Source organism: Sminthopsis crassicaudata, chromosome 5 (genome assembly GCF_048593235.1).
Source record: "Sminthopsis crassicaudata isolate SCR6 chromosome 5, ASM4859323v1, whole genome shotgun sequence".
Classification (NCBI taxonomy): domain Eukaryota; kingdom Metazoa; phylum Chordata; class Mammalia; order Dasyuromorphia; family Dasyuridae; genus Sminthopsis; species Sminthopsis crassicaudata.
Window position 1 is genome coordinate 36821017 of NC_133621.1, and position 15222 is coordinate 36836238.

The window sequence follows — 15222 nt, forward strand, 5'->3', positions numbered from 1 at the left end:
GACATAAATAACTTGGTCTCCTTCAGGCAAGATACAGAAAGCATAAAGATAATAATTGAAAGCTGTAACTGGATATTAAGAGACTTTTTGGCTTCCTGAAATTAAAGCTTAATGGGAAGACCCTATTTAAAGCAGTTAATATTTCGGCAATATTAATGTATATTTTGGAATTGTTCAAATGGCCCATAGCTGATTTTAAAAGTGCCCTAACAAAAATCTATACAAAAAAAAACATAGGATCCATCACCTAAGGCATCCAAAACAGAGGAAGAAAAGAAATAGATATAGTTAGGGAACTTAGCAAAGAGGTCAAAAAACCTACAAAAATGCTTCTGGAATGGAGAGACATCAGTTTAACACAAAATAGTAGAAACTGATAGTGGTTATATCTGAAGGGCAGTGGGGAGACGGATATAAATATGCATGTAAATATGCTCAGAGTAGTTTTGTCCAATGTCACAGAAACTGGCTTACCTCTGGATGGAGCTCATGAAGCAACTAAGATTCAGGAATGGAGTAAAAAGATCCTCCATGGGTAACGTCCATATGAACTTAATTAATAGTGTTTTGACAAAGAAATATTGATTGTGTGATTGACAGGGATTTATTTGAGGAAATAGAAGTTTAGGATGGCAATTCAGAATATGGCCATTGACACCAGAAACTACGGAAGGTCATTTTTTAAGGAGACTGGATTTAAGGATCAATGTAGATTATGCAAAGAAATTATAGAGTGTGCACTTACTGTCAACCTCATGAGACTTGGTGTTTGGGATTCTATATTAGAATTTCCTTAAATTTTATAGAAAGACATAAAACAAGCTCCAGTGCTACAGATACAGACCTCTGAAGAACTCAACCAGAAAACTACACTGGGCCAGAACCCAGACCATTATTGTAGACCAAATTGTTGTCCACAATTTCTTTATGTAATACTTATCCATAAAAACTTAAGGGCAACACTTTTCATAGATGTCTTCATCTCAGCAACATTCATCATCTCCAAGCTACTTAAAAGAAAAAGCTTTATAAATTACTCAGACATATGTTTTGTAAATAAAAAGCTTTAATTAAAAAGAAAGAAATAAGAAAAAGTTTTATAAGCCTAACACGTAGACTGCCCATCTGTTACTTTGTTCTCTTGCTATAAGACTAGACAATCTCTTTTTTCTGGGCATATATCTCTCTAATAGCGTTTATGCTACTCCTACTGTGCAATTCTTAGATATTATACTAAACACAATTTTTGACCACTGAGAATCTCTTCATTGCCCTTCAGGAGACCTACAATTTAAATTCTTTATATACTATGGTATCCCTGTGATTCCGTCGTATAATTGTCATATTAGTGATAAATGATGCAACTTGTCATAAATATAACAAATTTAGCAAAAACATGTAAATTTTCTTAAATAACCATATCAATTATATGTAATAGAGTATTATAATAATTCAGTATTACAGTATTACAAAGTAAATAAGTACAATAATTATGAGCATTTTAATTGGTATTTTTATATCATAACTGAAGGGATTTGTTTGGGTCTTAATTGATGAAGGTCTAAATGAAAACCTTTTCCCCCAGTACCTGTATCATACATAATCTCCTCGCTTTCTGTGCAACCCTCATCTGGAACATTGGTGGTGCAATCTCCGAGGCGGTCATTATTGGATTCCTTGGTAAACACACTCCGTCACTGCCTACTAAGTGTGTGGGAATTCCAGAGTGCTGCCCTGATGCATCAGTTATAAGACTCACTGTAGGGGGAGAGGAAATTAAAGCTATTTATCAAAAAGCATTTTCCCCTTGATGGGAAAAGTGAACATTAAGGCAACAAGTGACTGTACACAGGCCAAGAAAACATTTTGATAAAGAGACTTGAAAAGGACTGCATTTCCTTTGTCTTCTCTCTTGGCAGAAGAAGTGCAAGGGAACATGTTCAGAACAGTCCTTGGGTATGTGTTACAAGAGTGACCTTGGTGGCTGGGTATGCCGTCTAAGCTCCGATGGGCTCTTGGTGATGGGGAAGGGTATTTTACTCCCTAGCACATTATCCCTTATGTAGTTCTTGATGTGAGTATATATTTTGTTAATAATAATAGTTATCTTCCAATTGTGTCCCATTTGGGGGTTTTCTTGGGAAAGATACTGGAGTGGGTCAGCATTCATTTCCTTTCCCAGCTCTTTTTATAGGTGAGGAAATGAAGGCAGAGTTAAGTGACTTGCCCAGAGTCAAGTGCTTGAGACCAGATTTGAACTCAGATAATTCTTCCTGACTCTAGGCCTGGTGTTCTCTCCGCTTTACCACCTAGCTGCCCCATCAGTTATAATAATAGCTAGGTATATAGATAGAGTGATTTAAGTTTTGAGCATTTTGCATGGTATTTTAAGGTTTACTTAAGTGTTATTTGATCCTCAGAGTAGATCTAGGAGGCAGGTGTTACTGTTCTCCCCCTTTTACAGTTGAGGAAACTGAGGCAGATAGCAGTGAATTCACTTGCCCAAGGACACACATCTAGTAAGTTCCTGAAGCTGGTTCCTGACTCAGAGCTCTCTCCATTGCACCCCCTCACTGCTAGTATTCCCTGCCTGATTTCAAGCAGAGACACTGAATAGGGGCATCACTTTTTCATGGCATTCTCGCCCCAAGTTTTAAGCTGAGCCTGGGATTTCCTCTCTCCTTGCTGATTCTGCTCTGACAAAGTGCGCCACTCTCTTTTTGATTTTATTTGTAGGCGCCTGCACTGCACACTCTTACAGAACAGCATTGATATAAAGGGAGATTTTTAAGACACCTCTGGAGAAAGCCCCGTCCAACTCCCTGTCACTGTCACTGTCATCAGCTGTTTCATGACTGTCTCGTTTCAGAGATCCCGGAAGATCCTTTAGAAGCTGAAGAGTATTATGTGGATGTCTTTGACTCCTGTTCTGAAGCAAGTGAGGAGGATCAAATAGAAGAGGTGATAGAAGTGGAGGAAGAGGAGGAGGAGGTGGAGGAAGAGGAGGAAGAGGAGGTGGAAGAGGAGGTGGAGGAAGAAGTGGCAGAGAGAACTTACAAGACCAGCCATCAGGTACGTGATGTCTGTGGAGGGGTGACAACAGTCAAAGCCTCTAGGTTTTCCATCAGTCTCCCAGGAGTTAAAGATGACAGAGCTCTGAGGATGACTTACAAGAGCCCCATCCAAAGCAAGACAAAGACGCCATCCTCATCCCAGCCTGAAGGAGCATCCTCCCTTCTGGCTGTTTTTCTTCTGCCTGGGTCTCCCCCTCCAATGCATTTTCCACAGGGACGCCGAATTACAGGCAGCTGGGTGGGTAGAGTGGTTCAAGCCCGGACCTGGAGTCCGGGATTCCTAAAATCAGATCAGGTCTGTGTGACCCGAGCAAGTCATTTGTCTGCCTCAGTTTCTTCATTGAAAAAATGGGATGTTAATAATCCGTACTTCCCAGGGTTGTTACGGTTATTTCTAGAGTGCTTTGCAAACCTAAAAGTGCTATTATTAATGAAAGCATGGGTCTGACTCTACCAGGTAATCTCTTCCTCAAGAAACCTCAATACCCCCTTATTGCCTCTAAGATAAAATACAAACTGTGTCACATGGCACAGTGGATAAAGTACTGAACTCCTGTGTTCAAATTTGACCTCAGGCACTCACTAGCCGTGTGACCCTTGGCAAATCGCTTCACCCCATGTGCCTCAGTTTCCTCATCTGTAAAATGAGCTGGAGGAGGAAATGGAAAACCATTGGGTATACTCTGCCTAGAAAACCCCAAATGAGGTCAGAAGCATTGGACCCAACTCAGCACCAACCGAACCACCCAACAAAAATGACATCTGAAGCTCTTCGGTCTCCTCTAGCATGTCTTTCTAGGGAAAGCTATCCTAGAATCCTTTGTGATGGATGACGAGGTTTTCTGAGTGGGGCTTCCTATATTCTTCCTAGAATCCAGTTGTAATCCTCCAAATCCCCTTTGATTAAGCCCCTGCTTTGCTCATGATGCCCTTCCTTGTTAGTTGAAAATATTACATATATATATATATATATTATATATATGATTATGATCCCATTGGGGGTTTCTTGGCAGAGAGAATGGAGTGATTGGCCATTTCCTGCTCCAATTCATTTTATACCCTGAGACAGGGTGAAGTGATGTGTCCAGGGTCACACTGCTAGGAAGGGTCTTAGACCATATTTGAAATAACTCTTCCTAACTTTAGGCCCAATATTGTGTCCACTGTGTGACCCAGCTGCCCCATTTCAAAGAATTATAACTGCTTTAATAATGTGACCTTGGAAATAAGTAATCACTGAATCTCAGCAAGCCCTCCAACCCCTTTGGAGTCCAACATTTATAGTCGCCACCAAGGTGACCCACCCTGGCATGTGTTGGGGGCGGGCAGGGAAGAGCTTCTCATTGGAATGGTTTTTCATCATCTAATCGACATTTGATTCAATTGCACTGTTTGTCTTTTCCTTCCCTGAGTGAAACATGTTCCAGGTTCACCAGAAAAATATGTTTTGGGCAATGCCATCAAACCTTGGGGTGTGACCCATTTGGGAATAGGTGCTGTTTAATGACTGTGTCTTGATTTATGTGGGCCATTCAGGATTGTAACATTTATTCTTGTTGTAATGAAGGGCTCCCAGGGGTCATTTCGCCAATTCTCTCCCTCCCTCCCTCCTTCCTTTCTTCTCTCTCTCTCTCTCTCTCTCTCTCTCTCTCTCTCTCTCTCTCTCTCTCTCTCTCTGTCTCTCTCTCTCTCTCTGTCTCTCTATCTCTCCCTCTCTCCCTCTCTCTCTCTCTCTCTCTCTCTCTCTCCTCTCTCTCTCTCTCTGTCTCTCTCTCTCTCTCTCTCTCTCTCTCTCTCTCTCTCTCTCTCTCTCTGTCTCTCTTGCTGTCTGTGTCTCTATTTCTCTCCATTTCTCTGTCTCTGTGACTGTCTCTGTCTCTCTCCCTTTTTCTCTCTCTGTCTCTCTCTCTGTCTCTCTTGCTGTCTATGTCTCTATTTCTCTCCATTTCTCTCTCTGTCTCTCTCCCTTTTTCTCTCTCTGTTTCTCTGTCTCTCTCTGTCTCTCTTTCTCTCGTGCCTCTCTGTCTCTGTCTGTCTTTGTTTTTTGTCTCTATCTTTCTCTCAACTCAGAGGTAATCTCAACCTATGTCATGACTAACTTCTTCATGAATCCTTTTGCATGCTGATGTGATGTAGAGAAGTAGTAAAGCTTATGACACTCTCTCTAAAATAGCTTTTGGGGACATAAACTCACAGTCAAGGTTTAATGGGATTCGCAAATAATCTTTTAACCCCAAGCCTGAGACTACAGACCTTGAATCAGCACAAGACATATGGCAGTCAACAAAAACTCAGTCTTCACCTGAGTCATTCTGATTGCTTTTCTTATTATGAAGTGGTAGTGGCTCAGAAGTCTGTGTGATATATGTACGACTTCCCTCTGATGTACCACAGCCACACAGGAAGCTAACACAAGCAAGCTTGAGTGCCCTAGTTCAGAATTAGGTTCATATATTTTCCTTTTCTAGTGCTGACTCAAGGTGCACGGCCCCAGACAACTGTCTGATTTAGGAGAGAAAATTCCATCCAATCCAAGATTCCAAACCTATGTCTCCCACATATATTTTGGAGACTCTGTCTTGTCTCCCCCAAACAAACACAATACAACTTGCAGGGTCTGTGTGGAGGCTCAACTCCCAAGATCCTTTCTTCATTGACATGCAAATGAATAACAAAAGGCTAGGTGAAGCACTTTGGTCCAAAATACTCCATTTGTCATGTATACTTACTGACAGCAAAGCCCTTGACTTCTCTTCTCTATTTTGCCTTCCAGAAACTTTGCCATCCTCTATGTTGAACCATTGCAATCTGGGTTAGAGGGACCAGGCGATGATACTGTGCTTGAAATAATGATGCAAAAATAGACAGGTGGAGCCTGTGATCTCCACAGCTTAAGAAACTATGAACAATTTTTGCATTAAATCCTGAAAGGTCATTTGTGTCTTTTACTGCAGTGTCTGCTCGTAATTGGACGACTGCTTTGTCACAACAATAATTATCCATCCATCTTCCTAATGCCTTTGAATGCATTATCTGTGAAAGGAGAACTAGAATATGCAGGGAGGCTTGGATGATGGGGCTTGAAAATGAGATGTCTGGAAAACCTGTGTAAACTGTAAAAAGGCTATGCAAATATAAGTCCCTATCATTACCGGAATAGAGATCAGGCTGATTCCTGCTCCCAAGAGAGGGCTAATTTCTGGGGGAGAAATGTAAACTATTTTCCCATAGTCCCCCCAAAACAAAAGAGAACAAATGAGAAGGAAGACTCCTGCTCTTCTCCCAAGCTTAGAACACTTTCCCGCTCCCCTGGCACTCTTACTAGTTCTTGATCAGTTCCATCCCTATAGCATATTTCTGGGATGCTCTGTTCTTCCATGTTAGGTACGATTCCACTAATTTGCTGTATTGTTCCAGTTTCTCCCCATCTGTTAGAAGATGAGGATGGTTTAATGTTGTTGCCCCTAGTGGGTCACAAAGAATACTGATAAGTCAATCATGATGATTTTTTTTTTTCTAGAGAGGAGGAGGTTATATAATGAAACTTGATTTTATTATTGAAAAAAGATGATTTCCAAGTATGCTCACAGTGGAATATCAATTTTTTTAAAAAGTGATTTAGATTTAGCATTGATTTTTTTAACAAGGACCAGAGGTCCCCAGTGCAGTTGGAAATATAAGGTAGACCAAAGCCCAAGGACAGGAATGAGGTATACTAGGACAGCTGGTTCTTGTGTGCCCCTTAAGTAGCCATATTCTTAGGATTAACTCCATCTCCGTCTCCTCTCTCTTTTTTCCCAGGATAGTGTCTGCTTTATCAGGCTAGCCCAGCAAGGGGGTGAGATGGGACAGGGAAGGGGCTAGGAAAAATGGTTGGCTTGCCTCTCTCTCGCCACCTCCCCCAGATGGCAGCATCTTAGGCAGCTAGGTGGTATGGTATGGGCACCCTGATCTTGAGTTCAGAGCCTTCTTCAGAAATTAGCTAGGTATGGAATGGGCAAGTTTTAGTGATCTTATCTGTAAAATGGACATTAAAATAGCACCTGTTCCCCAGGGTTGTTGTGGAGATCAAAGGAGATAATTTGTATAAAATACTTAAGTGGAGGCAGCTAGGTGATACAGTGGATAGAGCACCAGCCCTGAAGTCAGGAGGACCTGAGTTCAAATTTGACCTCAGACACTTAACACTTCCTACTTGTATGACTCTGGACAAGTCACTTAACCTCAATTTCCTCAGCAAAAAAATACTTATGGCAGCCTTAAGTGCTATATAAATATTTTATAATGACTATTTGTATGATTCTCCCTTACCAGTTTTATGTATTTGGAGTAGGATACCGATGTTTATGGAAATTGGCTGCAGGATTGGGTTTAAGGGAAAACCAGCATGATCCTGTCAGAGAAAAAGAGCATATGCTTGAAATCCAATGATCTGGGTTCGGGTCATGTCTCTGAGATGTCCCAGCTGTGCTTTAAGGAGCTCTCTGAGACCCTTACATTATAGAACTATTGCTCATTTGCACCCCAAACCAAGGAAAATACAATTAAAGACCAACTCCCTCTCCTTCCCCAGTAAGAATGGATTTTTTTCAGTTGGGTTTTTTATAAGAAGAATAATTAGCACAATCAATTCAATTCAACCAGCATTTTCGAAGCACCTACTATGTGCAAAGCACTGGAAAACCCAAATTTAAAAAGAAAAGGACCCAAAAAAGCTCCAGTATTTTATATCAGGGGAATCTTTTTAGAAAATGAAACTTTTCTCCCACAATCTTAGGAGAAATAATCCTCTTATTTCGGGTATTCTGGTCAATTTTTTTTCAATCACTGGACTGAGATTGTATAAAGTAACAAGTAGGGATTCAGTCAGGAATAAGGGAAACTTTGGAGGAAAGGAGATTGATTAGGACCTGTGCAGGCTCTCCAAACTCCTGGAGTTGAATGGATTGTAGCAAATGGAAGTGGCAAAACCATTTCAGCTCTTAAAAAAAACTCATTTAGCATGCTCTCCCAGTTACATTAGGACGTAGCTTCATCAGCCTCATCTCTGATTTTCTTTCTTGTCCTTTAAACTTCCAAGCCCCCATCCAGAATGTCAAAGATTCTGTTGCTAAAACATCAGTTAAAACAAACAAACAGCACCATGCAGTCCAGGTCTCCCCTCTCCCCCTTCCCAGCCCACCCCAAAGAACGCTGCTACTTGGTCATTAATGAAGGCAGCTGCAGCGAGCCAGATATTGACAGTGAATCTTGGACAGATTGAATCTCATATTTCAAACACAGGCATGTGGGACGCTGGGAAAGCTTGGTGCTGCTGGTCTCCCGCTCACCTTTGCAAAGATGTGTCTCGGATTTCTTTTCACCACCAGTATGTAAAATCTTTTTCCTTAATACCCCGAGAGAAAAGACCTCAGATTCCAGGGCAGCCCTGGTCATTCTTAAATGATCTTTTCCATGAATTCTCAATGCAAATAATCAGGGAGCTTAGCATCTCATGAAATCAGGTCACAGGATTAAAATTGGAGAGGCGTTTCTGAGTGAAAAGCCATGGGGTACGATCACCTTTAATTGAGCTTCAGTGGATTGGAGAATTTTGACCAACGTTCCTTTAGATAAAGGGGAGCCAGGAGTTGTGCAGTGGCTGGAGTGTGGCCATTCAGGGCAGCTGCCTTGGACCCTACACTTTGGCAGCAGGTGGGGGGGGGTGAGTCACTGGTCAGTGTGACTCTTGCAGGGGTAAAGGAGGAGCTTCCTTCAGAGATCCATAACTAAAGCAAACCTTTTCCACTAGGAAATGATGGGCTGGCACACAGCCAGTAGCCTTCCAGCAGTGTGTACATTTATAGAAGTGTAGAAGGCTATCCTCAGTGGAGATACTCTTGAAAATCAAGCATGGTGCCTTACTGAAGGGAGTCAGTGGATTCTCTTCAATGTCAATTGGAAGTCAATAGAAGAGAATCATTGAACAGCAAATACTAAGTGGGTTTTTTGCAAACAATTGGTTGTCCAGTGCTGGGCAAATAATTACATCTATTGGTGTCTACAATACATTTTACAATTTTTCACATTTTCAAAAAACTTTCAATATGTGACATTTCCTTCTTTGGCATCTGCCACATGTCTTACATAATTTGATGTTAACATCTATTCTTTGATTCTTTATTATTAAGCCACAGCTGATCATACTAGAGATTAAGTACACCTTTGATGTCCTGCTGTCCAAGGCTAGCTTGAATGGTATTCCATAAGGTTTCCATAGGTTTAAGTCAAGGGAGTTCCTGTGCCACTGAAGCATATTTCTCTCTGTCTCTTGGATAGCTTTTGTAAATCTTCTGTGCCATGAGACATGATGCAAAATCATGCTGCAGCTTTCCATCTCCATTTGGAAATTTCTGTCATTCTACAATAATCCTGCTTTTCATTTGTTAATATATTTATCAGAGAATATCAAGAGGACAAGACTTTGAGATGTATTGGAAATTTTATTTTATTTTTTAAAATGTTATTAATACCTTTTTATTTTCAGAATACATGTAAAAATAATTTTCAACATTCACCCTTGCAACACTTTGTGTTCCAAATTTTTCTCCTTCCCTTCCACTTGTCCCAATCCCCTAGACAGCAAGTGATCCAGTATAAGTTAAACATGTGCAAGTCTTCTAAACACATTTCCACAATTATTACGCTGCACAGGAAAAGTCAGATCAAGAAGGGGAAAAAAGTAAGAAAAAAAAGCACACAAACAATAACAAAAAAGTAAAAATACTATGTTGTGATCCACATTTACTCCTCACAATCCTCTCTCTGGGGGCAGATGGTTCTTTCCATCACAAATCCATTGGAGCTGGCCTGAATTATCTCATTCTTGAAGAAAGCCATGTCCATCAGAACTGATCATCATATAGTCTGGTTGTTGCCATATACAATGATCTCCTGGTTCTGCTCATTTCACTTAGCATCAGTTCCTGTAAGTCTCTCCAGGCCTCTCTGAAATCATCCTGCTGGTCATTTCTTATAGAACAATAATATTCCATAACATTCACATACCACAATTTATTCAGCCATTCTCCAACTGATGGGCATCTACTCAGTTTCCAGTTTCTGGCCACTACAAAAGGGCTGCTACAAACATTTCTGCACATGTGGGTCCCTTTCCCTTTCTTATGATCTCTTTGAGATACAGACCCAATAGAGACACTGCTGGATCAAAGGGTATGAATAGTTCTAAATTGTTCTCTACAATGGTTGGATCAGTTCACAACTTCACCAACAATGCATTTTAATGCCCCAATTTTCCCACATCCTTTCCAACATTTATCATCATCTTTTTCTCTTATTTTAGCCAATCTGAGAAGTGTGTAGTGATATCTTGGAGTTGTCTTAATTTGTGTTTCCCCGATCAACAGTAATTTAAATCATTTTTTAATATGACTAGAAATATTTGACTTTAATTTCTTCATCTCAAAATTGTCAGTTCATATCCCTTAACCATTTATCAATTGGATAATGCCTTATATTCTTATAAATTTAAGCTAATCTCTCTATATTTTAGAAATGGAAATTTTATTTTTTAAAGCTCCCATTTTGGGGTGGATGTTTAATAGCAGGGATACTTAACCTAGGTGCAGTGATTTTCTTTTAGTATCTTGATAAATGTATTTCCATATAATTGAGATAATTGGGTGGTGTAGTAGATAGAGCAGTGGGCCTGGAGTTAGAAGTTCAAATTCCTCTTCAGACACTTACCATCTGGGTCATCATGGCAGATCATTTAACTTCTATTTGCTTGAGTTTCCTCTGTAAAATGGGAATAACGGTAACCTTTCAGGATTATTATGAGAATAAAAAATGAGATAATATTTGTAAAGCACTTTGCAGACCTTAAAGTACTATGCAAATATCAGTTATTATCATTACAACTAATTTCCTTTTAGAATCTATATGTCTGTATTATTATATGTTATATATAATAATATTATGTTATATTATAATTATATAATATACATATTATCTTGTTATATCTTGTATTTAAAAACATTATTCTGAGAAGGGGACTTTGGGCTTCACCAGACTGACTGCTAAAAGAACCCATCCATGGTACAAAAGAGATTTAAGAAGTTTTGTTATCTAGTCTAATGAAGATCTCATTTAAGATCATGTACACTTTTTGAGTAATCATCTTTCAAACCTTAAAGTACTTCAGTTCTTTTCTTTTTTGGCTCTGAATTTAACCTCAAAAAGAAAAACTTTTCTCTACTTAATATTAAGTGAAAAATCTGACCCCAAAGCTGTCTCTCAGCCCTTCATCTGTAAACTTAATCATCAACAGAAGCTTTCCAGCTTTTCTTTCCAACTCTTCCTTTCCCAATAGAAGGAAGAAGTTTCCAGGGCTGGAGATTGGGAGTGGAAGGGACAAACAGTTTATTTGTTTCTCTTCTCACCTTTTCTATGATTTTCTCTCTGCACACAAGAAAACATAAAAAATATCATTATATCTGGAAAAGGTAAAGATCTCAGGGTTGAATTTCTCTCCATTTCTGCTTTTTGTTTGTTTGTTTTACAGTTGACACTTTAAATGATTCAATGGTGCCCACCTCTCTTATAAGAGGGACTCATTTCTCACAGAAAACACAGTCATTGAGTTACTTAGATGTTATCCCTAACAACACTTCAGAGAGTTACAGACAGTTTCAGGAAGAGATTTAATTAAATCACAGGTCCCATTTCAACGTCAAAAATATTTAAATAGCAAATGTAGGTGGAAATTTTATTTTAGAAAGGACACAGGATAAAAACAAGCATTTTTAAAAGTGTTGTTAATTCATCTGATTCTACTGTGAAAAAGCTTTATGTGATATTTTACCTCTTATTTAGCAGATATGTTTTCTTAATAACAATTACATTAACAATAAAAACAATTTAAAAGCAAAAAAATTTCATTTCAGGATGAAAAAATAGGAATAAATCCAGTTTAAATATAAATAGTTGATGTTTAAAAATTTTTTTAGGAACAAATACCAGTATAACAATATGACTGAATATCCATTGGACCCCATTGTCTTATCAATGTTAAAATTTTTGCATTTGTATTTGAATACAGTGAAACTAAAGAGAGCATCTTGCCATGTTCTTAGGTCATGAATAGATAAAAGATGAAATCTCTTCTTCTAAAATTGATATATTTCCCCAATCCCTTCTGCTTTTTGATTTTCTAAACAAGATACTGCATTTAAACATGGGATATAGGAGTCCCTGTCTGCATATTATGAGCTTCTTCCTAGAAATTAGCCAGAATTTGAGTAGGGAAATGTAGTTTTAATTTCCCTTTCATCACTGTATTCTCCAAACCAATTGTGCCAAGCTTGCCTCTAAACCATGTGTGAGGATCCCCAAAGGCCAAGTTGACTTCAGTTGTGTTCAGCTCTTCCTGACTCCATTTGGGGTTTTCTTGGCAAAGATACTAAAGTGATTAGCTATGTCCTTCTCTAGGACTGATTTAAAACTATGTAGCATCATCCATGTTCTATTATATTTTTATTTATTTTTGTTTACTATTTCTCAATTACATTTTAATCTGTGGGCAGCACAAAGGAGGACCCTGAATTTAACATTTCTTTTCCACACTAATTGCAGATTCAAGAAGGGACTTTTGAAAATCTGGGCCATTGAGTCAGTGTGGTTTGTGGGCAGAGGACTTGAGTCCAAATCTTGGTTCTGCACCTGACTACCTGACTGCCTTCATGGTTAGGGGCAAGCTGCTTAGTTTCTTGGGCCCTCAGGTCTTCATCTGTAAAATAATATTTTAACCTCGATCAGGCATTCTTAACCCAACATATATCAGAGAACCCATAAACTTAGTTGGGGAAAAAGTTACTTTATTTTCATAAACTTCTAACTAAAATTTAGCATTGTCTTCCATTATGAATGGGCGGCACACTAGTTACAGCACTAAGCCTGGAGCCAGGAAGATTTTTCTTCCTGAATTCAAATCTGTCCTCAGATACTTACAAGCTGTGTAATCATGGGCAAATCATTTCCCCCGTCTGCCTCAATTTCCTCATCTGTAAAGTCAGCTGGAGAAGGAAATGGCAAAGTCACTCTGGGATCTCTGCCAAGAAAACCCCAGAATATCTCATGAAGAGTCAGATGTGACTGAAACAACAGAATAACAACAAAAAATCCATTATGCATGTAGGAGAAAAAAGCCCACATCAGTATTAGCAGTATCTATGACTTTATCACCAATAGAAATTACAGGCATTTTCATATCACATTACAGTTGTTGCAGATCTCTTGAAATATCATTTCTGCTTGAAATGACTATGGTTATTAGACCCATCAGCAGGCCATGCTTGAGTGTAATCTACCTAGATACAGACTGTACTTCAGTATAATTGATGTATTTTAATATAATAAGCTTCCTTTGCAATCCTCTGTGTTTTATTTTATTTATCACAGCCATTATTCCGGGTAGTAATCAATAGGTGCCACCACACGAAAAGGGTTAAGGGAACTCTGGACTTATTTCTAAGTTCTTTTCTAAGAATCTGAGATTCTGTTCTTTCAAGATGACCTTGATCCCACCTTTTTTTTTTTTAGTTCTGTATTATCCAAGAATGTGACCTTTTCTAGCTCTATAACTATAACCTTACAAATCTATAAAAAAATGAAATGAAACAATGACTTTTCTAGGCATCTAAATCCTGCATGGGTTAAAGATTGTATTTTTCCAGCAAGCATGGATTTGCTAATTACATTGGCACTAAGTTGACTAAGAAAACAGTGGGATGTACAGTGCATTCAGAATTCCCCTGTAATATTGATATTAAAATATTACCAATGAAGATTTCAGAATTTAAAAATAAAAATGTATTAGGGAATGATGAGAGGTTTCCATTTTAATGAAGTTTTTGATTGAGGTGAGAGAGCAGTTGCTCGGCTGATTTCAACTGAATAAATGTAACACTGAGCTGCATTCTCATTGTTTTAGTGGGTCAGTGTGTAGTTAATATATTCATCTTATAGCTTAATTTCTTTAGATGTCATTATTCCTTGATAATAATAGAATTTTGTCTAGAAGCAATCAAGTTGTCTGATTGTTTTAGGTTTATCCAGTAAGATTGTTAGATATTTATCATTGCAGTGTCATTTTAGTACTAATTTTTAAAATGTCAGTGGTTGGTTGTGGTCTTTATTCTCACAGAAAACCAAAATGACCTCATTATCTTGGGGTGAAGATATAGTGTGCCTGACGGTGGCTAATCAGACCGATCTGAGCTTGGAAGGCTCTACCACAGGTTGGACCCAAATGACCCATATGAACATTGGCAGTAGAGATGTCCCTAAATTTGTGCATCTTACTTTTCTTCTGTAAGTGGTAAAGATGACGTGAATGCTGCTAATGAGCCTCATATTACAATTTATGTTGGGCTTAAGTCCCAGTTCTTCTTGGGTGACTTTGGATGGGAACCCTCATTTTTCTGAGTCTTGGCATTTTCACTTATGAAATAATGATTTTTTTTCTTATAGGATTACAGATCCGTAGCTTTAGAACTGAACAGGACCTTAGAGCAATCTAGTGCAACTCCTTCATTTTTAAATAAACATATTAAGACCCAGAAAAGGAAAGGGATTTTTCCCTAAGGTCACACAGTTCATAAATGACACTGTCTGAATTTGAACTCAGATCCTTTGATCACAAATACAGTCTCTTTGCTCCATGGTCTCACATTTCATGATTATGTGAGAAAAGAAAGATGATCTCTCCATCATTAATCAAAAGGAATAGAATATTTTGCTTCTAATAAAATTATTAGAGAAGATGGGTCATTCTACTTATTGCTCCCCATTACTTCAAAAACTACATCACTTTAGGCAAGATACTTTATTCTTCTGGACTTCCCCCCCCCTTTAAAAGAAAAAGTTGAACTAGATAGTTATTCATGTCCTTTCTTCCTCTAAGCTGTACTTCTTTACCTTTCATATGACCTAAACCTAGACTGAATCTGAAAAAAATGGACTTTGGATGTAATTTTTGGTATCCATCATGATAATGATATAGAACAGAATTCGGGTACTTTAAACTAACTGTATTATTCAGCAAATTGGAGAAGAGCGACATTTTCTCAAATCTTTGTTGGGCAAGGCC

The 15222-nt window shown here is 38.6% G+C and overlaps 1 protein-coding gene across 3 annotated transcripts in view; it reads left to right on the top strand.

The window, feature by feature from the left end:
- The window catches only part of NEK11 (NIMA related kinase 11), a 267788-nt gene that overhangs the window by 170292 nt on the left and 82274 nt on the right, over positions 1-15222 (top strand). For all 3 annotated transcript variants that reach the window (XM_074270948.1, XM_074270949.1, XM_074270950.1), the window contains one exon: positions 2870-3072. In XM_074270948.1, coding sequence (XP_074127049.1) covers positions 2870-3072 — 203 coding nt within the window. The remainder of the gene's footprint in view (positions 1-2869; positions 3073-15222) is intronic.